Source organism: Papaver somniferum, chromosome 5, assembly GCF_003573695.1.
Source record: "Papaver somniferum cultivar HN1 chromosome 5, ASM357369v1, whole genome shotgun sequence".
Classification (NCBI taxonomy): domain Eukaryota; kingdom Viridiplantae; phylum Streptophyta; class Magnoliopsida; order Ranunculales; family Papaveraceae; genus Papaver; species Papaver somniferum.
In genome coordinates, this window is record NC_039362.1 from 57,283,334 (window position 1) to 57,307,527 (window position 24,194).

Genomic DNA, 24,194 nt, shown 5'->3' on the forward strand with positions numbered 1-24,194 from the left:
TTACTATTAATGAATTAGAGAAAGCAATCAAACTCCCTTATCTAAGTATTCTATGAGACACACATTCGTGCGGTTAATAGAGTAACTATAGAGCGGGTCTGGACAAGCAATGCAGTCGATATGTAAGTTACATGTATGCTCAGGATGAGATTGAGGTTAATGGTGAAGAAAGTGATACATAGTAATTACAATGCTCTCCGCAACTAACTCCAAGGGATGCAACATAATCAATGGAACATGTTGCAGAGGAAAAATGCAGATGGACCAACATTGAGATAACAATCTAATATTCAGATTTGATGATTACAGTGTGTATTACTGCTATCACTTTTACTTTTAAGGGCACTTCATCTTTGTTGTCGATATAAACATTGTTAGCAATAGTTTTTTTGGAGGTGAGATTTTGTTTTTGCAATTAGAAAGCAATCCAATAGTCACCAAATTTATTTGGCCAGTAATTGTTTTACCGACTAAATTTTTATTTTTGCCTCATAATCGTTTCAGCGACAAATTGATTTTCTCATTGTAAAATATATTTATGGGCGTAAGTCTCAGGTTGCCAGGGATAATACACTACACCAAATTTAACGTTTAGCAACAGCTTATATATGTTGCTGACCGGGCTTGCAACAGATTTTCCGATGCTAAACACCCTGTCGCAGTTTTTAGCAACAGCTCTATCTCTGTTGCTAATTTTGGTCAGCAAAAGCAGTAGCAACTGATTAAGCTGTTGCGAAATTAAATATAGAAACAGAAAAACTCTGTTGCTAATTTTAGATTAGTTCCGGGATATATTTTAGTGAAACAGGATATAGTTGTTCTGGTTCAGATTTAGTAACACATTCTTGCCGTTTCTAATTTTTCGCAATAACAAAAAAAAAGTCAAGTCTTGGTTGACCTAGTCATAACTGATTACCCCCAGTTCCCTGCAAATCCCTGATTCATCTTATATCCGGCAATTGAATATGATAGTTCTCATACTCTATATTCACACAGATATCATTCACACAGGTTTACACCTCAAAGACGTTCTACAATAAAAAGCAGGGAACTCATGACATAAAGGAAATGTTACAGGTTGCATTAAGAAAATCAAGTGTCAAGTTGTACAACTGAAAGATTTCATATGAAAATATGTTGTTGTTTCTTACATTGTGTCGATGTTACTATGTTTGTTTTAGCTTCTAAGGATTGCATATAGAAACAGAATGTTACAATCTCTTACAGTGATCAGTAATTAGAATGCAGCAAATTATTGTGGCTTTGAGAGGATGATCACACGAGGATGCTGAATTCTTGTCTAGCAAATACGACCAAGATGATGAAGAACCTGTCACAGATACATATAGTTAGAGATAACAAATAGAGAAAGTAATAATACTTCAGAATTCAGGGTATATATATTCTACTGCTAATGATTTGCTTATATACCTGAAAGATACTTTAAAACCTAAAGAAAAGAATCGTCCAACAGCTTCAGATGATTCATAGTCCAACACTAAATATAAGGATTCAAATTGAAGAAAAATACATACCTTATGAATGAGAAATGACGATATCCTGTTCCAAAATGATTCCACAAAGTTTTCTTGTGAACTGAATCTGAAAAGCAGAGCATAATGTCATAATCTGATAAGAAGTTGCAAGTATTGGAAACTGAAATAAGAAACTGAAAGCATCTACTGAAGGTAATCTATAAATCCATTAATCCGCAGTTTCCTTACGAAGTCCCAACTGGTTGGAGCTAGGTTTGTTTAAAGGGTGTTTCTCTTATCGTTAATCCATTCCCCTCACATGAAAAGGTGATTACAAGCTTAGAAAAGAATATGATAGTTATGAAAACAACAACATAGTCTTAAGTGGTACACCTACAGGAAAATTCAGCACTAATTATTAGCATACAACCAAGAATTGGGCATCTAAAAACATAGATGCAGAAAACCAAAAATATGCAACCAATTGAATTGATAAAGGAAAATTTACCAGTTGGGACTTCGTAAGGAAGGATCAGTGTCCTCCCACGAGAAGAAGAAGAATAATCCTTTGATTTAATCCTTTCCTCGTACATTCTTCTGTCGGGCCATACATTCAGCAAATCTTCCCTTAAAAGTTTCTCAATTATTCCTACTGCAGCATCATCATCAAACAAATACTATTCCATGAGCACAGAAACTATGCAATGAATTGAATAACAAAATTGGAAAAAAAATGATTAAGAGTATGGAAATCTACCAGTTGGGTGGTGAGTACGGATCGTAAAATCGGGAGTTGAATTCTGCACAGCCGTGAACTTTGCGTCTTATAAAATATTAACCAACAGCATAATCCCGTAGCATCAGTACCTCAAAGAAAATATAACCAGAGGTTAATATCCATAAATTTCAAAGTATTAATATAAGCATCTCCAGTTGAAGTACTTACCAGGGATTGATATTCCCCCGGCTGGCTACTAGCAATCGACTCTAACTCTGGTCACCTGCTCCATCAAATATAACAGAAGACAAACAACAAAACATTATCATATACAAAAACCACACACATAGCAAAAAAGTTGATTCATAAAACTCCGGTTTCTGTTCACATGGTTACATCAGGTAAAGCTAAATATTTCTTATGCACAACTGTATAAGAGTCTTTCAAAGCATAACTGCAAAAGAGACATTCTTATGCACAACTGCAAAAGAATCTACATGTCAGCATGTTAAGCACATGTACAAAAAGAGTGAAATCTTACAAAATGTTTTCAAGGAAAAATGAATTCTACACTGTTGGATGTCTCCAAGGCAAAAAAAAACTGAAATACAAATACAATAAGTACCTGAAGTATCTTCCCATACTGTTTAAACTCTACTTGGTCACTGAAGTCCGCATTGCAATACATGACTTGTCTATCCATAGTCTTCCAGCAGTTGCCACTGATATTACATGGGATCCTTCTCTTCATTTCTTGTCTATCCATTTAAAGGGAAAATCATCACTAACTTTGTAATTGATGTGTGTATTGAGTTCCTGCTAAAGGTAGATCATAAAGAATTCAGTAACTGAAGTTGAAGACCACACACAAGGAAAGAAAACTCTACAGATACGTGAACAACGCTGTATTAAGAAACTGAATCTGAGAGAAGAAACACTAATTTCATTTTTACGTCTAGAAACCAATAACCGATATAGGATATCAGACAAGATAAAAGACACACGAATCTTTAGACTTGAGTATGCCATGCAAGTACAAAGATCTGATGCATCGTTCTCATCACATGCACCACAGAAAGATCCCATGTTAATCCTCTTCTTGGTCAGACTCTTGCTCTTCATCTTCTATTGGAGGAGGTGTTGGCTTGGAGTAAGACTTTGCTGGTGGGTTGGCTAATCACTGCTTTAGTTGTCAAAACAAACAAAATGTAAGTGTTTAAAAAAGCAAAGGATAACAAAATTGAAAATTGGCTTTTTATAAGAGGACCCCAAGGCACTAACTGCATGCATCCTAAGCTAACTTATTGAAACTGAAGGCTTTTACCCTTTGTGAAATGGGCTTGGATTTGTTGTTGCTGTGATTTGAAACTGAAGATTTCTCCTTAACTTGTTGCTTCTTTACAGCTCCACTAACAACTTCAAATATTGTTGGGAGTTTATTCATCAAATGAAATAAACGCTTCCTGCACCACAATTACAAACAACAAGTTCAGTAAGTTCATAAATATATATTACCAGCATTCAAAAGTAAACAACAGGGCATAATATGTATCAGATACGCATAAAAATCAGGACATTTCACAAAAGCTTTCCACATCACAACGAATTTATGGAGGCAAATATATACTGACTACACACCGGCTTTCAGAGTCTCAGAAACTTTAATTATTCCATGTTTCAGCCATAAGTTAATGCTAAATAATAATAAAAACAGTCTTTAGACATTTCAGGATCCAAAAAATTACTATCACAAACCAAACAGATCATTTCAAAACTACTTGAACAACAATTACTTCCTGCATCAGCGAAGAGTACAGGACAAGATCAATCTAAGATTAAAAAAAACCATCCTTCATTAGTTGCGGTTCTATTTGTCATCTGTTATAACTACGATATGCATATAAGAAACTTGATTGATGCAGAGAATTTGGACTTCATGATAATAGGGGGAAACGAATAAAGCAGTGGGTCTTGTCTCCCTACGAAAATCAGAATATATAAATCCCTACTAGATGGGATTATCATGGCAAAAATCACTGAGAAGAAAATTGACTACTATCACGAACTTATCATGCTGTTGACACTTCTAACCAATATGACAAACATAGATCATTTAGTCCATGTAAAGCACTCAAACTTTGATACTTGAAAACTAAAAGAATGTTAAAGCTTCTCAGTAATGGTGAACGCATAGTTTAACAACTGTGATAAAATAAACAAAAAGAACAAAGATGGAAGTTGAAAATTGTTCTAACCTTTAGAGTTTTATTTAAGTTATTCACTCTCATTACCGAGAAGCTTTAACTTATCATGATTTTTTATTAGAGTTTGACATTCTTAACATAGCAGGACAACATCACAAGGAGGAAGCAAGTGTGGATCCACCACACCCAGAACAAGTGCTTCGTTCCAATTGTTGGTAGTTGTATCGACACCAACTTGGCTCAGGTGCTCTTCCAGCTGTGAATAGAAAGTATTATACGGGGCTACCCGTGAAATAAAGACCAAAACTTTTCTGAACAGTTTCTAGAATGAGTAGGATGAAAATGAATCCATAATTTCTTATCAAAAACATTTTTGTATACTAGAAGGAGATAAGAAGGTTTAGAGCAACAGGCTTCACCTGCAAAACGGTAGATACAATCTCCTCCAAATTCTCAGTACCTGTGAAACTCAAAAACAAGAATTTTGTTATTCTATTACTGTGCAAGCTATGGTTTCCACATGTACACAGTCAGGGAGAAAACATACCTCAATTGAGCAGATGTACACAACCCTTATGATCCTAAAATTTGAAGGCAAATGCATTTCCCAAACCAAGAGACGGATAAGAATTCCCTGGTTCTACACTATCTGACGCCATAAATGCAGACATTTCACTGCAGGAGATTGCAGCAGCATTAGCGCCTGAAATAACCTGCAGACACTATAAAAGTAGATACCTTTGGGTGTCATAATCATCTTCAGGTGGGTCTAAAGCGAGGGAAGAATCCCAGAACTTCTGCACCATTGTGCTTTCCATGTCATTGACAGCTCCAGAGCTACCCTCAACCTTCAAGAGAGGAATACATCTTAATAATTATGAAAGGTAGATTACACAACCTTTAAGCTACTTGAGTATTTTCACATAAATTATACACCGCATACTCTTCACTGACTCATCCTACTAGTATCATGACCATTGTAACATATGGACATCTTACATGAGTACATGATTAATTGCTATAGGGCTTACCATCTTAGAGTGATTCCAAATCAGTTGCCTCATTTCTTACCATATAACCCTGTAGTCAAATGAGTTTGAATTTAGTTAAAAGATAGTCATACACAAGACGCTTCAAAAATTATTTATTTGGAACCATAGAAAATCATACCTTGAAGTTCAGTACAGGCTTTATACCGGCTGCAAGACCTGAAAAAGTTCTCATTTTTGCTAAGATTGTGCTTTTAGTTTTTCAAGTATAAGTCACAGTTCATCGGATCAGTAAGGATAGTTACCCTTCACAACTTGAGAAGCCACAGTAGGCACATATACCCCTGCATAGGACTCTCCAAAGATTACACAAGATTATTTACAAAATTACTTCATAAATCTGAAATCAAACAAACACAGCTTGCAAAAAAAAAAAAAAAAAAAAAAAAAAAAAAAAAAAAAAAAACAAGGATGGCTAGATTTTATACTCGATTTTTCTTGATTCATAACAAAAAATAAGTGATATGGCTAGATTTTATACTCGATTTTTCTTGATTTGGTACCCCACTCTTCCCGGATTTATTTTCGATCTTGTTTTGCGATTTCAAAATCAAAAATCAGAAGACAATTTCTAGGGTTTATAAGATCAAAATATACAAAATTTGTAAAATAGGTTATCTTACCTGAGATTAGGTTACCCAAACTCGGTATATGCTTATAGATTTCCTGTCAAAAGGTTAGTTTTGATTTCTGGTTTTGATTTATGGTATATTAGGGTTCATACCATAAACTCTGTGAAGGAAAAATGTGAATGAACGAGTTCTTAAGAGATCAGGAAATCAAAGATGAGATTCATGAGATTCATGATACCGATCTTTTGTGAGATTGATGGGGTTTCTGAGATATAGATTTTGCGATGAGGAAAGAGGAAAGAGGCGAGGCTGGGAGATCTGAGAAAAAAAATGAAATAAAAGCAAAAGCTAAGTGAAGAAATATCTAAGAAGGTCAAAAGGTCAAGGGGTGTATTTAATCCCAATACACATCTAAGCATGTCAAAATATGGGCGGAATAAGAGCTAGAAGTGTTGCCAGGCACACACATGACTCGCATGCCTAAACGACCCGCAGTTGCTAGTAGCAAACAGAACCTTAGCTGTTGCGAGTTTAGCGACAGAAAACAGCTGTAACTAAACTTTAGCAACAGAGAATTTTGTTGCTAATTGGCAACAGCTCTAGCTTTGTTACTAATCTGGGTTGCTATATCTTGAATTTGGTGTAGTGATTTTTTGTAGACTATGTTGTGTTGTTGTCACCAGAAAATGATTTTGGGACTGATGAATATCATCGCAAAATGACTTTTAGAAACAAAACCAAAGTTTGTCACAATTTTTGGTCTGAAAAAGCTTTCCCGTTTTTTTCTCTTATTTTAGCGACAACTTTAGAGACCAGGTTTACCGTCTGTCGCCAAAAATGTTTATATTGATTTAAAAAAAACATCACTAACAGGTACTTCCATAGACGGATTTTCGGTAATCACATAAAATCTGGTCACTAAAGGACAATTTTATTGGTCACATAAAATCTTATCACTAAAGACCTAGATTGTTGTCGTCGAGAGTCAGATGTCATACTGTTTGTTTTTAATTTTCAGTAAGGTCTGATTCGATACCTGAATCAGATCTAACTTCTGACTTGGATCCGTTTGAGTCAGGCAACAAAATACTCCTGATTCATGGGATCAAGCCACTTACTCAAATATTTTTGAGTTAGTTCAGTCAAATAGAAAACAAACATATTGAGCCGAATTCAGATGAATCAGGTGATTTATCTAGAAGAGTCCGATTCAGAAGAAAAAAATAAATAAACAAACAAGGTGGTAATATACTATACTCTGAAGACTCATAATATTAGCGGTGAGTATTTTGAGCACTAAAAGAATAAAAACTAAAGCTATATTATTAAGGAAAATTTAGTTAAGCACAAGCAAAATAAGATAAAGATTTCTATTGACACAATAAATATTGAAGCAAAAAGAACAATGAAAATACTAACACTCTCCTATGAAAAGCTAAAGAACGGTAATAGACGCCATTTCGTACTTGAATCCCGATCTAAATTTGTAAACATCATCACCCTTATTATCTCAACAATTTTATTTTTTTTCCTGATTCAACATCACCTTGGTAACCCGGGCTTGACTTTCTGCCATCTTATGATGCAGCCGAACACTACCGCACATACACCTGTGCAACAAAATAACCCAAGTAATATATATTCAACAACGGTCAACATTTCAGGAGATGACGACCATAGGGGTACAAGAATAAAAGATTTGTCTGTCGTATTAACATTTCCATCAATCCTTTCCTTGGATAAACTAAAATCTCCGTTTGAATTTAGTGTTGCTCTGTCTATATTTATTCCTTGTTCTTGTTGCGTTGGTGGTTGACTTTTGCCTTCGTACAACTTTCTAAGCGCTACATCATCAGAACCAACAAGAAACAAATTACCAGCCTCGTCTAAATTTAGTGTAACTGGACTCATTATTGAACCTTGAAATCCATTTGATATCACATGTTGATACGTATGGTCACTAATTTTGTGTGTAGCACCTAAACCGTCAGTCCGTCTAATAGATAATTTGTACTCACCAGTACCCGGATCAAACATACCAGAAACACTGGAAACCAAATCAGCTCCATCTTTTAACTTTTGACCACCAAGAATAGTATCAGTGGGATAATCAAAACTCTCCCAAATTATTTGAGAAGTCGAACCATATAAGATAAAGTTTTCATTATCATGCATCTTTGCGTAGGATATTGGTTCATGTAACTCGGGTATTAAAGCTTGTTCTTTGTTATCTGGCATTATCCGTAGGACTAACTTTCCTTGGCTGGTGAGGAGAACTGAAGATGGTTTTGATAATGGAAGATTGTTACGATTAGCGGTCCAAACTAGGGTTTTTTTCGCTGATTTAAAAAACCATATACCAATGACGTACTTATCACTACAGTTAAACGAAAAAGAATCTTTTCTACTACATGGTAACTTGTAGAAACCAAAAGCGGTATTACCTGAGGGAGAAACCCAATAACTAGTATTGTTCGGAGGTGAAGTAAAGAGAGATGAACCTCTTGTTATGTTGCTGGTGAAATTATCGTTCCAAGGAGGAGGAGATGATTCGACCTCTATGAATGATACAGGAGTATCGTAGCAGAAGAAGAATGATGTGAAGATTATCTTCACATGAGTCGTGCATGTTATATGCACAGAATAGTTGATGGTGCAGGTTATATACACCAAGTACCTGAGCCGTGTTTTTTCTAGAGAGTATCTGGAAGATACTAGAAGAGGTGGAAATTTATTAACTTAGCCTAGCAGTTTGAGGTTTCCTAACTTAGATGGGATTCCTAGTTCAGATGAGTTCTAAAAAACTCATAGTTTTATTTCTTTAGCAGCAAGTTTACACTCCTATAAAAGGAGGAGATTGTTAAGCTAGAAAGACAAAGAAAAACGAGAGAGAGCAACCAGGTTATTTGTTTGTAGAGTTTTTCTTTCAAAGCAATAGAAGAAGAAGAAGTTAGTAGCAACAATCGTGTTCTTTTCTGTTTATTATTGTTCTTTTTCTTTGTGTTCTTCCTATCTTTGTTCAGGGAAGTACTGACTCTATGTACCACTGATCGATTACGTATCAAGTGGTATCAGAGCCACGTTCTGACTTCTAGGGTTAGTTGTGGTGCATGGTCTTAATACGTGAACAATATACACGATCAGGAGAAGCAACTATCATTCTACCAGACACAAGAAAACCTAGAGGAAGTACTAAAACCACGATGGGAAGTGAAGATGATAAGAATCCTAAACTGTCAGATGAGGAAGTTTGCTAAACTTGAACTCAAGATATAAGATTTAGCAGATACTCTTGCTGCGTTTATGAAGGCAAGTACTTCTAAGTCAAAACCTAAGCATAGAAAAGAAAGTACAAAGGGAGAAAAAGAAGATTTAAAGGAAGATGATGAAGAAAGCTCGTCAGAAGAAGATGACATAATCAATAAAAACCCATATGGAGGGTTGCAAATTGAATTCAAGCTCGAGATATCTGACTATGATGGAGTCATGGAAGCTGAAAAACTTGATGGATGGCTAGACAAGTTGGAAACGTACTTCATAGTACATCAACTTGTGGAATCACAAAAGATCAGTTTTGCAAGTCTGAAGTTATCAAACCATGCCTCAACATGGTGGAAGGCTTACAAGAAAAGGTATGTTACATAAAACATGACTTGGCATCAATTTAAGAATCTCATGAGGAAACACTTTTATCCTGTGGGCTACTTGGATGAAAGATGGTATAAGTGGCAGCACCTTCGACAACGGTATCAACAAAGTGTCCAAGATTACACTACAGAATTCTACAATCAAGCTTTAGTTTTAGATGTGGATATTACTAGTGATGAGACATTCTGGAAATACAATGGTGGACTCGTAGATTATATACGAAGAGAATTAAAACTTTTCAGTGTGCAAGACATTGAAGATGCTATAAACAAAGTTGTGGCCATTGAACATAAGGTTAAAGGTGTTGCAGGATCAGACAACAATAGACTTGTTACGAGAGGGGAAGATATGACTCAAAGAAGGGTTGAGACTAATCAAAACAAATCTCTATTAGATGAAAAAGAAGAAAAGGTGTGTGAGCATTGCAAGGAGAAAGGTCACATAAAAGACACTTGCTGGACTCTTTATTCTCATCTCAAACCAAAGAAACTGCGTGAGGCTGAAATACAAAGAAGTTTTAAGAAGAACACTATGATTGCAGAAGCTGTGGATACCGAAATAATATCTTAAATAGATCAGCCAGACCCAAAGCTTTTGTTGATGACCAAGCTAACAGACGCGGGACAAGAGAATCTACATGAAGAATTGTTCCATGTCAAGATTCAAGTAAAACAAAGCATCGTCGAGGCTATCATCGATTCTGGCAGCCAAAAGAACTTAATTTCAGAAAAGCTGGTGGAACAAATGGGATTATCAACAACTCCACATCCAAAACCCTACCCATTAGGATGATACAGAAGGATACTGAACTTCAGGTATCAATGCAGTGTCGATTCAAATTTGATATCACTGACAAGTTCATTGATGAGATTGTATGTGATGTTGTGTCATTGGATGTAGCACAAGTTATTTTTGGAAATCCATATTTATGGGAACGTAACGCTGTTCTCTATCATAGAGAACGTGTATATTTGTTCAAGAAAGATGGAAAAGATTTCCGGGTTCAGGCTAGTAAAACCCATTTACCCATGAAATTGGTTACCACTAACCAAGTCAAGAGATTGATCAACGCTTGTGGGAAGTTCTCTTTAGTCATCAGGCCTGTGATCAAAGAGGAAAAGAAAGTGGTATTACATACTACACTTTCCACCAGGCAACAAAGTGAACCAAGTTCTCTAAAGAAGAAGTTCGTGGATTTATTCCAAAAAGAAGTCATTATACCACCCAAGAAAGGTGTTAAGCATGAGATTGCACTTGTTGGATATGCAATGTTCTTTACCAAGCTTGATCTCGAATCTGGTTATAACCAAGTGAGAATTAAAGAAGAAGACACTAGAGCTCAAAGATTTGTTGAGGAGAAAGGTAAAGTACATGCTTTAGCAGAAGACTATTGGATAGAACGAGAAGAAGTTCTTGAAGAAGATTGTATTATTGAAACAAAGGTGACACCCACCAGAAGAGGAGACTCTATAATATTTCGTGTAGGGCGAGTCAGACAAGTGCCAAGTAAAGCAAGATGGTTCAACAAGGAACAAGGGGAGTCTGAGTTTCCCCACCTACAATTTAGAGCTTACACAGGAGTTCCAGCTTCCTAAAATGGGGATCCATGATACAGGAGTATCGTACCAGAAGAAGAATGCTGTGAAGATTATCTTCACAGGAGTCGTGCATGTTATATGCACAGAATAGTTGATGCTGCAGGTTATATACACCAGGTACCTGAGCCGTGTTTTGGTTAGAGAGTATCTGGAAGATACTAGAAGAGGTGGAAATTTATTAACTTAGCCTAGAAGTTTGAGGTTTCCTAACTTAGATGGGATTCCTAGTTTAGATGAGTTCTAAAAAACTCATAATTTTATTTCTTTAGCATCAAGTTTACACTCCTATAAAAGGAGGAGATTGTTAAGCTAGAAAGACAGAGAAAAACGAGAGAGAGCAGCAAAGTTATTGGTTTGTAGAGTTTTTCTTTCAAAGCAATAGAAGAAGAAGAAGTTAGTAGCAACAATTCTTTTCTGTTTATTATTGTTCTTTTTCTTTGTGTTCTTCCTATCTTTGTTCAGGGAAGTACTGACTCTAGGTATCACTGATCGATTACGTATCAATGAATGGAATACATAATAAAATAAAAGAAACAAGGAGAATTGACTGCAGCAGAAGCTTCATGTTTTTATAGAAAACAGTAATTGATTAATTGCGTTACGCAAGGAATCAATAAGGTATTCCACTGAATATATATAGGCACGGCGCTAACACAGCAACATTCAGAAACTGATTAGGAAATCCTATATATCAAACTAGGGATAGGAAATCGGAACCGGATCTGAATCGAAAAACATACAAACGTCTGGATTCACTAGCTGCCACCACCGCGCAAAGATGAGTCCTCGGGACACAGTTTTTTTTTTTTTTATAGGAAACTAGATTTTATTAACATGAAAATACGAGTTACACGCCCAGTGGGAGTTTGGGCTCTATCTGATACAAGTAACGGAGTTAGGAACAATAGAGGTGTATCCATCCATATCTCTGTTGTATTGGCCTGAGTTGGATCTGCAGCTTTGTCTGCTCCTCTGTTGGCTAATGCATCAGCGACTTGGTTGCCTTCTCGATATATATGTGTGATGTTGACATTCGGAATTTGGTTCAGAATTTTGTGAATGTCTGCAAGTAGATGGTACAACTGCCATGGGTATGTCGATTCAGTTAAACACGGGGATGTCAACCAATGCACAAGAGTTTCTGAATCCATTTCCAAGTGTAAATGACTCGGCCGCATGAGTATTACTTCCTTTAGCCCCAGATAACATGCATTTGTTTCAGCCATGATTGCGACGGTGATGCCGAGGAGATTATGTGATTACCCCAGTGATTCCTTAAAACGTAGCCTACTCCTGCAAACCCAGGTTTGCCTGAGATTCCTCGTGTCGCTCCATCTGTGTTCAATTTCAGCCACGGTGTCTGAAGAGGTAGCCAGTTGACTGAAATGGTATGGTATAATTTTTGTTTTGCGATTTAAACAACCGGTGCCTGCCCAATGATTACTGATGGAGTGTGGTTTGATGCAAACTTGAATTCCCAGAACATGTTTAGAATAGTATATGCTGGCTGTTGATAACCCCTTGATCCAAAGACATGTTGATTCCTTGTTAGCCAAATGCCCCATAGAGTGAAGCAGAGAAGAGAAGTGTTCTTCTGTGGAGCGGCATTGTCCATTGCAAAAATACCCTGCACTGATTGTTGTTGTAACAAAGGAATTAAACCAGTTAGTAGAGGATATCAATGTGCCAGCTGATGCCAAATTTGTTGAGAACCTGAACAATGAAAGAACAGGTGTTCCACCGACTATGGTAGCTCCAGACATCTAGGACATAGGGGAGATGTAGAAATTTTCCTGTTGAACAACAACAACTTAGTTGCCAGCCCTCTTAGAACAACTTTCCATATGAAAAATTGGATTTTCGGAGGGCAAGGCAGCCTCCATATGTCTTTGAACTTTGGAAAGTCTAATGTAGCTTGTTGTTGGACTTCTCTTGATTGGATTATCAATGAGTAGGCTGATTTCACCGTAAACCTCCCATCGGAATTGAGACCCCAAACCAATTTATCTGGACATGCAGAGGTTGGGAGATGGATGCTCATGATGTTGTTGGTAACAGTCAATGAAGGAGATATGGATTCTATTTTTTTTCCTACCCCACTGATTGGTAACAGGGTCTATTAGGTCTGCCACTCTCGAGAAGTTGGATAGTGGGTTTTGAGTTTAAGGTGGTTGATCTGGGATCCATCCATGATTCCACAAAGGTGTATTTAATCCATTTCCTATAATGTGCTTCAACCCCGTATTGAGAATTGGTTGTAAAGAATTGATTGCCCTCCATGATGGGCTGGGTTTGGAGACTCGCACCTGCTGTAGATGTAGTAGATCTTTACCTTTGAGATAAGTGGAGTTGTAGAGTTTAGCCCATAATGACGATGGATGTTGTTGGATTAACCATGCTCTCTTCAGGAATAGTGCCTGGTTCATCGGAGCTGCCGCTCGAATTCCGAGTCCTCCCTCCTGCATTGGTTGTGTAATTTTCTGCCAGTTTATTGGATGAAACTTTCTTTCGAATTTGTATGTCCCCATAAAAAATTTCGATAAACCTTGTCCAGCTTCTTGTGTACATGTCCAGGGAGCATTGTGTTCTGCATAATATGATTTGTCGTTCCTGTCAATTGTAGTTGCATCTTTTCTGATGGCTACACCCAAATAGATCTAAAGGCTATAAACTACTAAAACATACAAGATTCAAGATGAACAAAATGTAAAGAGAATGAAAAGTAAAGATTAACACAAGCATATAACGTGGTTCGGCCATGAAGACCTACATCCACGGGAAAGAAGATGTTTTCTTTATTGATTATAAGGTCTTACCCTTAAAAGAGCTACAAATATCACTTAGATTTCTTACTCTCTCCCTATCTAGATCTCTCTCAGGAATTCTCTGTAGAAAGACCATCTATTGTTACATAAATTGTCCATCTCCTTCTACATGGACGGTTATTTATAAGCAAAATAGACTCGTGATGGCTTGTTCGTCCGAGCTGGTGGAGCTATCATACATCGCCTCTGCTGCTTTGGACTGGTTCAATATTATCCCTCATGAAGGCTTGCTTGGTTCTTCCTCCGAGTTATCTCGCTCTCCTCCATATCGTGTAGCCCTTCTTTGGAGAACCTCGTGCTCTATCACTTATGGGTTGCAGTATAGGTCGTCCGAGTCTTCCGTCACGATGTAGATTTGCCCACATCTTGCACTTATCCTTCATTAAATGATGTACTTCTTTTTATACTTGACCGTCTGAGCGGATTAGACTACTCCTTACACGCCTCATTCGTGTGACGTTGTAGCAGGTGTCTCGATTCAGACAAACTCAGGTTTTAGAGTATGATTCGATGCACCCATATCATCATCTTATTATGCATTCTCCCCTTAGGATGTTGACACGTGGCCATCGGGTATTTTACCCTCACATTTTGCTCCTTTTCTTTGCAACTTACCGAGGGCATGATGGGAAGAAAACTTTGTGACCGCCCAGTCTTTGTCGCCAGGTGTGCACTTGTCTGTTAGCCTTAAGGTGCCTGTCGGCTTTCTTTAGGCTTTGGGGGAGGGAAGATATATTTTCTTTTGTACTTTTCCTCCAGGATTTTTATCGTCTTGTTTGTCGCGTCTTTGACCTTCTTGGGTTCGAAGAAACCGGTTAGTCTTTTCGAGGACTTTTATTTCTATTTAAAAAAAGATCCTTTTGTGGTAAGGATATGAGTTTCATTTTCCTCCTCTTTCCCTTCTATAGAGCTCGGAGCCCTTTTTGCAGGAGGCTTACACGTGTGTTGAGTGTTTACCTCCTCGCCCCCCGTGGCGGCAAGGCATTTTCTCACGCTTTCTCCAACATGACGGTATGTCCTCTCATTCATGTGGTATTTCGGTTTTTCTTGCTCCGGATTCTAGATCATCACCAATGTCTTCTCGGAGAGACCTATCTTTTCGCATAACGTCTTTAGCCTAATTTGTCTGCCTAGAGACTGAACTTTCTGCCAGGGGATTTCGTGTTTACCATTGTGGTTCCTTTTACCGGCAAGCTTGGAAACATTTCATGTATTGTGTTTCTTCTTGCGATTGGTCTTGGGAACACTTTGCGTCGTGTGTGTGTTCACACGTTTTAGCTTAGAAACATTTGTTGTTGGAGGTGCTGAGGTAAAAAATACTGCCTTTGTATTCAAACGTGTATATATATATATATACTTTTCCCCTGTTTTATGCCTTAGCATCGGAGGCTGGTGATGGAAGCAAAGTGAAGGTACGTTGGCTGGATGGAGGTCTCCGATTATTGCTCCTGTCCGAGGTGTTCGTGTAGAGATGGGATCATTCGTGCCCCAATTGGTGGCTTTTGTTCCGGATGAGGCTCGGATGGGTATTACGTCAGTTTCTCCCAGCTAGGCGTGGACGCGATGCTCCGATCCGAGAACTTCTTTTATTTTATTATGTAATGTGGCTTCTTTGTTGGAATGAATAATAGTTTGTCTTTTTTATGACATTGTTTTGTTTATACGTTGGTGCTTCATGGCTCTGAGGAGTTATCGTATGTAGTGTTGGTCCAACCATGGATGACAAAGTCAAGGAGTGATCAGTTCCTGAATTGGATGAGGTATCGCTTACAATATTGGACCTTTGCACATAAGATTTTCCTTCTCGCTTGTTGCCATGTTGGGCTTTTTTAATAGTGTCCCGTTTTAGGTTACACTTCCCTCTTTTGGTTGAGTGATCAAATGTGTGAATCACTTTTTGTTTGTTTAACCGTGTTTTAGAGGGCGATACCTCGGTCGAGTGATTCTTACCCCAGCCAGAGGCAAGTACCCCGATATCATGATCGTGATGGCATTACCTTAGGTCTATTTCCATCTCAGGTAGCTTAGGTATTTTACCCGCATCATTCTATGGAGAACGGAAGGTGTGGCTAGCACTGTGCCATAGTTTGGATGGGATTTCTTCGTAATGCAAATATGACATGATTAATCTATATGCAAATATAAAGTAAAAAACAAGAAAGCTAATAAAAAAACAAAATATGGACAAAAAAATGAGAACATGAAATCAGTAATGATACACAAAAGGAGTAATTTTATTATCTTCAAAAGAGGGTCTGTAGGCCCTTAGTACATTTGGGAGAGGTGTCATGACCTTTCTTTTTTGACTTAGGAAGTTAACCCTTTCTCGGATTTTGGTTACCTAGTTAGTGAACTTGTCAAGCATTGTAAGCTTTTAGGTACTTGATGTTCCATGGGTGTTCAAGTTCTTCGTCATTAGGTTTGAGCAATCTATATGCTCCATCTACTGCCTTAGCTATGACCGTCAGTGGGCCTTCCCATATGGGTGCAAATTTTCCTGATTCGCGCTGGTATAGCGGAATCTCGCGCCAGACCTTATCGCCTGGTCTGAACTGTCTCTGGTGAAACAGGTTTGTTGTATTCCCGAGTTAACCTCATGTGATAGTTTTCTATCTTCTGAGAGCTATTTCTCGGTTCTCCTCTAAATCGTCTAATTTGGAGAGTATCATGTCTGAGGTTAGGTTTGAAAGTTTTTCATATATATACATAAGCAGCAGCAGGTGACATAGTCAAGTGTTCGCAAGGGGAGAAATAATCACGAGGCCAACAAATTTAAAGGAATACAACCAATTTTTGGTTTTTTTTGTTATATGTTTGTGAGTGATGGCCTTTTTCATATTCATAAGTCAAGCCAATATTTGTGAATGATTCCACGAATATAGTTAACACAAATATCAAAGAATGATATGATCGCCACACAACTGTAGATTCATGTTTGAGCACAAATTTGGATATAAATATCTATCCGTTGGAATAACAAATCGTTCTTGGTGATCACTGTCATGGAATTGGAGTTCAAAAAATAATCGATGGTGTTGGTGTGATCACTGTCACAGAATTGAAGTATAGAAAAGAAGAGTGACTTTGTGTAATATTTTCTAATAATACCAAATGAAATAAAATCTTAAACCATAAGACAACTGGGCAGGGAAAGAGGTTAATAGATAGATGGGTTGGAGAAAGGATTTTTATTCCACTTGTATTTAGAAAAATCAATTTCCATATAAGATAAAGGATGTCTTCCCATAAGGCCACCTATGAAACTGACCACATTATCATTGGAGAAGCTCTTATTCTTCTTCTCCTCTCTGTCGATCTCAGTTCAGAAGAACTGAGTTATTTTTGTATGACATGTTCATAGAAAGCTAGGTAGCTTAATGAATCGAAGAAGATGAAGTTACAACTGAGGTTGTTGAGTTCCAGGAGAATAAGAAGATGATGTTGAATCGAAGTTAGGTTTTTTGTTCTTGAGATGAAGGAAAGAATAAGAAGGGTTTTAAGGTTGAGAGAATATGATAAAGAATAAAGAATTGAATTGGTGATTTAAATCTCAACAGAAAAGGTAAATCAGGGGTTAAATTAGGTTTCTAAATTATTGAAATTTCTTTATGAAATTATTGTTTTTTGATTTAATTTTTGCATGGGTTTGTTCTTAATCGAGCGGTGATAGTTGTATAGAGATTTAATTTTAGTTCTTTAGCAATTTAATCTGGGAATTAGGGTTTGATGAATCAAAGATGAAATTGGGGTTTTCCTTTTTGGTTGAATTAGACGAAGAAGAGTTAGATATGTATGAGAAGATGAATCTCAGATTGTGATGGGGATGTTATTTGGTCGTTGTGTATGTTGGTGTTGTCGGGAGATGGAGCCACAGGTGATGGACATGAAGGAGGTAATGATATTGTTAGTTGTGCTGGGTTGAACTGCTGGTGGAAGTAGAGTTGATAATGGTGATTGTGTAATTATGTTGAAGAATTGTGTTAGAAGAAAAAAATGGGGTTGGCTGTGATGTCACTGAAAATGGATGTGTGTTAAGTGATTGCAATTGGTGCTGGTGGTACAGTCGAGTTGTTAGGAGTATTTATGGCTTAGTGATGAAACCGGCGGTGATGGTTGTGTTGGTTAGGAGGTGCTAGTGCATTTGATTGTAGAAGTATAGATAATGACTTAGTAATGGTTCCCGGTGTTATGTTTTGCTTGATTTGAAGCTTGGATGTATGTCTAAAAGGTGGCATAAAAAATGAAGAGTATAGTGTTGAGATTACACTTGATATAGGTTAGAATTGTTGGTTGAATACAGTGAGAGTTAAGAAGAAGATGTTACTTAGAATGAGAACCAGTTTTGCAGATGGGCTCTCAACAAGAAGAAGTGATCTTTACAACTGATGAATGGTTTATGTGTAATTAGCGAATGTAAGCTACATGTGTGAAGAATTGAAGTTCAGTGTTTCTGGTGGGGATGCTCTTACTGTAATGGTGGTGGTTATGTGTTGGAATGGCAGTGTGGTTGAAGTTCATGGGATATAAATGAATGAGTTTGTTTGTGTAGTTGTATTGGTAGATGTCGTAGTGATAGATTAGGCTTGTTTTTGAGTTTCTGGGTTTGACTATTTACTTTTGTATTGCATCTTTGATTGTGTAATAGAAGTTTGGCATGTGAAAAGGCATTGGCCTTGAGCCTTTCTGTTCAGTCAGATTATCTGACTGATTCTGTGTTTAGCTGACTCAGTTTATCAGATTGAGTCGAACCGTGTGGACCTCTGAGTTACCTGTTTTGACCTTTGTCGACTCAGTTGACCCGACCTTGACAACTTGACCATTGAATTAACCTTTGACTTGGAATGTTGACCTGACCTTAGACGTTGACTATTAGTTGACCCATTTGACCGTCAGTGACCGTTAGTTGACTCAGTTGGATTGGACCTTGTGTAATGGGCGGACTAGTGTGTCGTGCCGGGTTAGTGGGCTTGGGCTTAGTGCCATGTTTTCTTATTTTGATATTTTGGACCTTATGGTCCGAATTAACCTTTGGTTCCTTCTACAAGGTTGTAGATATTCTTAACACATATCTAATGGACTATAGAACCAATCTAATTGGGTTAGTAAACCTTATTATGTGATAAGGATAGATAATGAAAGGTGTAGTTACATAAATGGGCTTAGAACCATTAGATACTTCACTTAGCCTGTAACTAGAGAAATGTATGGGATTATGTTTGAGCCTTGTATGAACCTTTTGGTTACTTTCTCAGTTTTGCTTGTCTGATTAACAGTTTATCTGTATTAACAACGAACGACCTAAAGAATGAACCAGTGGATTATGGATCTCAAGGTACGCGAGGCTTGTCATCAAAAGAGGTGGGAATTAATAACGAACTCTCTTGTATTCATTATTGTTTTATAAATCTATCTTTTATGAAATCCATGCATAACTTTGTTACTATATGATAGTGTATGCATGTATTATCTGTGTGTAATACAAACTAGTTTTGTTTTACATTTTGGGATGGGCTTGGATCTTTAGAAACAACCAATATCTGTGTTTTGGGAGTATTTACTTATCTTCAAAATGTGATTCTTTCCATTGACTGGAAAGTGGTTAAAATCTTTATTTATTGTTAGCATGAAAGGGAGAAGGTTTCCTTTTAATTGGTGTGAGATGTGTACCCCAAATGTTATATCTATTTTATGCAAGCTAGCTAGGCCTCGTTGGGTTGAATATTATGTAGGTCTGGTTTTAATTTGGTCATTATACTCTCCCTATTTCTGGACGGGGAAAACGCATGTCTCACACATGGATGTTTACTGTTTCTTTTAAAGTACTTTCCAAAGCTATTATTATTATGATTTGGTGTTTAGAGAGAATGATGTTGAGAATCTTATATAAGATTGTTGGATTTACGCGTGGGCGGTTATGGGCTCTCCAGTGTGTAAGAACTTCGATCGGATATAATGTTGTTACCATTTGTTTTCTTTGAATACTTGCTATGTAGAGTGCGCGTAGAATAAGGTACTGGTAAGGTACATATTGTTTATGACTTGAGGACGGAAACCTCATGGGCGCTTTAATGATCATTGAAGGATCCGCAACAGTCATGCTTTGCTACTCCGAAGGAATACGTCGCTCAACTATTATTTATGTTGTGAATGTGTGCCGGTTTATTGGTTGGTAGAACTTTATATTTCAGTACAATTATTATTTTAATACGCTTTATCTGTTTTTCCGCGTTTTAACGGTTTTTTAGTAAAACCTGCATTGTCTTTAAATCATTATAGTGATTACTTGAAAGTTAGTTGTTATTTCTACTGGGCACCCATTTTAGGGATGATGTGCTCACCCATTCCCACTTTCAGTTTCAGAGACAGATCAAGATGTATACGAGACGACGAAAGCTTCGAGGAGTTGGTTTCGTTAGTTGGTTAGATTCCGCTATGTTTATTTTGTTGTTTATATTCCATTTGTAAAACAGCTCACTATTAAAATATGTATCACTTGAGAGAAGTTCTTGTATTTATTTCAGAGAGGGTTTAGATTCAGGTTAATCTTTGTTTAGAACTTCAAGGTTAATGTTTTAATTAGATGTTTTAGATCGTTAGTGCCTCGTTATATAGTTAATCTCTTGGATTAGTCAGCTGCTAGCTTAGGGGGCGCTACACTCATCGTCTCATAAAGTCAACAACTGACTAACTAAATACACGTCTGCCTTGCAGACTCCACAACCACGAGACATCAATCGTGTCACATAGGGGGATATTAAATAGGGTTTGGCGGTCTACGACACGCGTGTTCATACACACGATGAGAATGTGAGCAAGTCGTGCAAGCAGTTAGAGGAGTTAGCAAATTAGTGGATGGAAAATCAACCAAGTCTCCGCACGACGAGCAACTGGTTTTAACACGATTTCCCACTTCTCCACTCTTTGACTCCAGCAACTGTCACACTTCATGGGATCAAGGTGTTTACAATTCTTGCAATATAAATAAGTCTCTGAATCATGATTGAAAGAACATACAATCTCTCGTCCGACAGACAACAAGAGATTAAGAACTCAACATCTGAGCAATTACTCTCAACAGAGGAAATTCAATCAATCGGAACTTATCTTATTTCTTCACGCAGAATACACAACACACCTTCAATCTTCGATCAACATTGATCTCACACATTTCTCAACTTCCCTCCTACAGATCGACCCATCCACCCTTGTGACCGAATTTGAAAAAGCGTGGGTACAACAACCACACCTAATATTTCGCTTAGCAATCTGTATGGACAAACTCTAACATACTTTCAAGAGAATCAACTAGACCCAATCTTAATAAAGTATATCAAATAGTTTTATCTCTCTTTCTTGATTCAATTCTTTATCAAGCAAATAGAAATTTGCGAGTCTAACTGAATACAAGAGAAATTACTTGAACGGTACCAAATACCAATGTTCAAGGATCAATCAATTTCAATCAACAACCAAAGGTCGGATTTCCAATCAATATCACACTGATTCAAGGTACAGTTGCGCTCTTTACGTCTCTGATCCCAGCAGGATACTACGCACTTGATTCCCTTAGTTAATCTCACTCACAACTAAGAGTTTCTACGACCTAATGTCGAAGACTTTAATAAACAAATCTGTATCACACAGAAAAGTCTACAGAATAGATAAATTTATCTCCCACAGAAATACCTACAAGTTTTGTTCCGTCTTTTGATGAATCAAGGTGAATAGGAACCAATTGATAACTCGGACTTATATTCCCGAAGAACAGCCTAGTATTATCAATCACCTCATAATAATCTTATCGACGCGGCGAAAGAAGATATTGTGGAATCACAAACGATGAGACGAAGATGTTTGTAACTTGTTTTCTATCTTGCCTATTGGAGATATAAATCTCAATCCAATCGTTACGATTATACTCAAAACGATAGAATCAGCAAGATCAGATCACACAACTACGAGAAAGTAGTATCGGTCTGGCTTCACAATCCCAATGAAGTCTTTAAGTCGTTAACCTGGTTTTCAAGAAGAAACCTAAGGTTAAAGGAGAATAGACTCTAGCTAATACAACTAGTATCACACGGAAGGTGTGGGGATTAGGTTCCCAGTTGCTAGAGTTCTCCCTTATATAGTCTTTCAAATCAGGGTTTGCAATCAATGTTAGCTTGGTAACAAAGCATTCAATATTCACCGCTAGATGAAAACTTGATTAGATTCAAGCTAATATCTTTCAACCGTTGGATCGAAAACTTAGCTTGTTACACACAAATGAATGTACTATTTTGGGTTTATGTAACCGTACCCAAACATGAACATTTGTTAGTTCAACAATAGTTAACCAAATGGTTAGCCGTATGAGCACTTTCATATCAACCATATTCTTCTTCACCATATCTAGTTCAAATGACTCAAATGAACTAGTTAGAGAGTTGTTCAATTGCAAGGAAATATTATGTAACTACACAAGACACAATCGAAGCAAAAACGATTTGATTCACTCGAATCGGTTCATGAACTATATAGTCACGGTTTGCATTTTGCATTCCTTAGTTAATATAAATAAGTTCACAAATACTTTATTTAGTCTCATTGATTATACGAAAGAAAGAATAGAAGCGAAACCTCGTACCAGATCGGATTTCTTGGCTCCCCACTTTAATGGATATGCATGAGGAGATGAACTACTGTCTGACATGGAGACGAAGGTACGATGATTAAAATTTCCTCTGTATGGTGAAATTAACTCGGAAATGAAGGAGATATTCACGAAGGTGATAGACTCAAAGTCTTGAAGATATATATACTGGATACGGTGGACACTTATCTTCTGCGAATAGTCAATTCAGTTGCGAATTCTACTGAAACCTTAAGTTTCAAACAAAATCAATACTGGAGACGCGGAAGAAAATAACGTACTAGGGACTGACCAAAGCTATACATAGTCAAAAAGCACTCACACGACTTTGTACACGTCACACATTTTCTCAGTGCGGCACATACATGTTTCACGGATGGAAATCACGCTGGAAGGAATCATGATGGGTTTTAGAACATGAGCATTGGTCCATTTCATCAATTTCGATCAAGAAGAATCAACATCAATAAAATAGTTGCTCATTCGAAATGAAAATCTTAATTCTGAAATGAAGCTGTTCAAATGAGCAAAAAGATATCTACTACGAAGACCAAGAAAAAAAACATTCAGATGTTTAAACAAGATTATGAGTAAGACTAATCGACAGAGTCATCTGGTTCGTTGTCATCATCATCATCATCCTCTGAGGAATCCTCTTTGGACTCTTTCTCAGAATCACTGTCTGAATCATCAGGGAATTCTTCTTTGATATCTCCATCTATCGCATCCAAGAGGTCTTCTTCATCACGTTCAGCTTGAAGATCAGCCTTAACCTGTCGCTCAATATCCCTGTGCGGTGGATATGGCTTACTTTTGCGTTCTGGAAACCTCCATACAAGTTCCTCTTCTTCCTCTTCAGCATCTGAATCTGAGGCTACACCATAAGGACGGGATCGAAGTCTCTCCTCGGCCTCTTGCGTTTTCCGCTGAATTCTACGCCTCTTCTCTCGATATTCAGCAAGTATCTCTTCCGTTTCCTTTCTCTTCAAGAACTCATCATGAGCAACTTTTGGATCATAAGGAGGCACCTTAGCATGAACACGTGCTTTAGCCATCAGAAGAGCTAGAGGAATAATCACTGCTGGAATACACCATTATCTGAAACCAGAAATGCGGAATCATGGATATGCCAATATCAATTTCACAACGAAATGGTAATCCTCAACTCTTACCTGTTTATGATTTCGCTAGCAATAGTGATTGTTATACATGAATTAACACTTCAAAACTTACTCGCTTCTTCAAAATCTACAAAAGACGAGCGAAACTCAGTTTTCATAAAATCATAAACACTTCTACTGTGTGAACATTCACCATAATTTATGAAAACTAAACAATATTTCATCATGGATAATTGTTTACTTTAAATCAAGCTTTGATTTTCAAAATATATATTTATATATATAACGTTAATTATTCACGTAAAATAAAAAAAATTTATTATTTTTGATGTGCGCAACAACTCACGCA

The 24,194-nt window shown here is 37.2% G+C and overlaps 2 protein-coding genes and 1 long non-coding RNA gene across 10 annotated transcripts; all 3 read right to left on the bottom strand.

Annotated features, from left to right (window-relative positions):
- Positions 1-1,060: 1,060 nt before the first annotated feature.
- Positions 1,061-6,323, bottom strand: LOC113277437. Of its 8 annotated transcripts, XR_003324923.1 has the most exons (15): positions 6,070-6,323; positions 5,928-5,976; positions 5,692-5,730; positions 5,568-5,605; positions 5,429-5,477; positions 5,136-5,245; positions 4,945-5,072; positions 4,817-4,857; positions 4,449-4,653; positions 3,518-3,656; positions 2,819-3,373; positions 2,233-2,476; positions 1,984-2,127; positions 1,536-1,602; positions 1,061-1,330 (listed from the first exon to the last, which is right to left on the bottom strand). It is a non-coding gene; the product is annotated as an uncharacterized LOC113277437 (long non-coding RNA). The 8 variants fall into 8 exon arrangements; XR_003324922.1 differs by lacking the exon at positions 5,928-5,976; XR_003324925.1 differs by lacking the exon at positions 5,928-5,976 and having other exon boundaries at positions 2,819-3,012; positions 3,231-3,373; positions 5,568-5,730.
- Positions 6,324-12,073: 5,750 nt separating this feature from the next.
- LOC113279080 lies at positions 12,074-12,490 on the bottom strand. Its single transcript, XM_026527792.1, has one exon. The coding sequence runs from the start codon at positions 12,488-12,490 to the stop codon at positions 12,074-12,076; it is 417 nt and encodes a 138-aa protein (XP_026383577.1).
- A 10,830-nt stretch (positions 12,491-23,320) lies between these two features.
- Positions 23,321-23,779, bottom strand: LOC113279081 (calsequestrin-1-like). Its single transcript, XM_026527793.1, has one exon. The coding sequence runs from the start codon at positions 23,777-23,779 to the stop codon at positions 23,321-23,323; it is 459 nt and encodes a 152-aa protein (XP_026383578.1).
- Between the last annotated feature and the right edge of the window lie 415 nt (positions 23,780-24,194).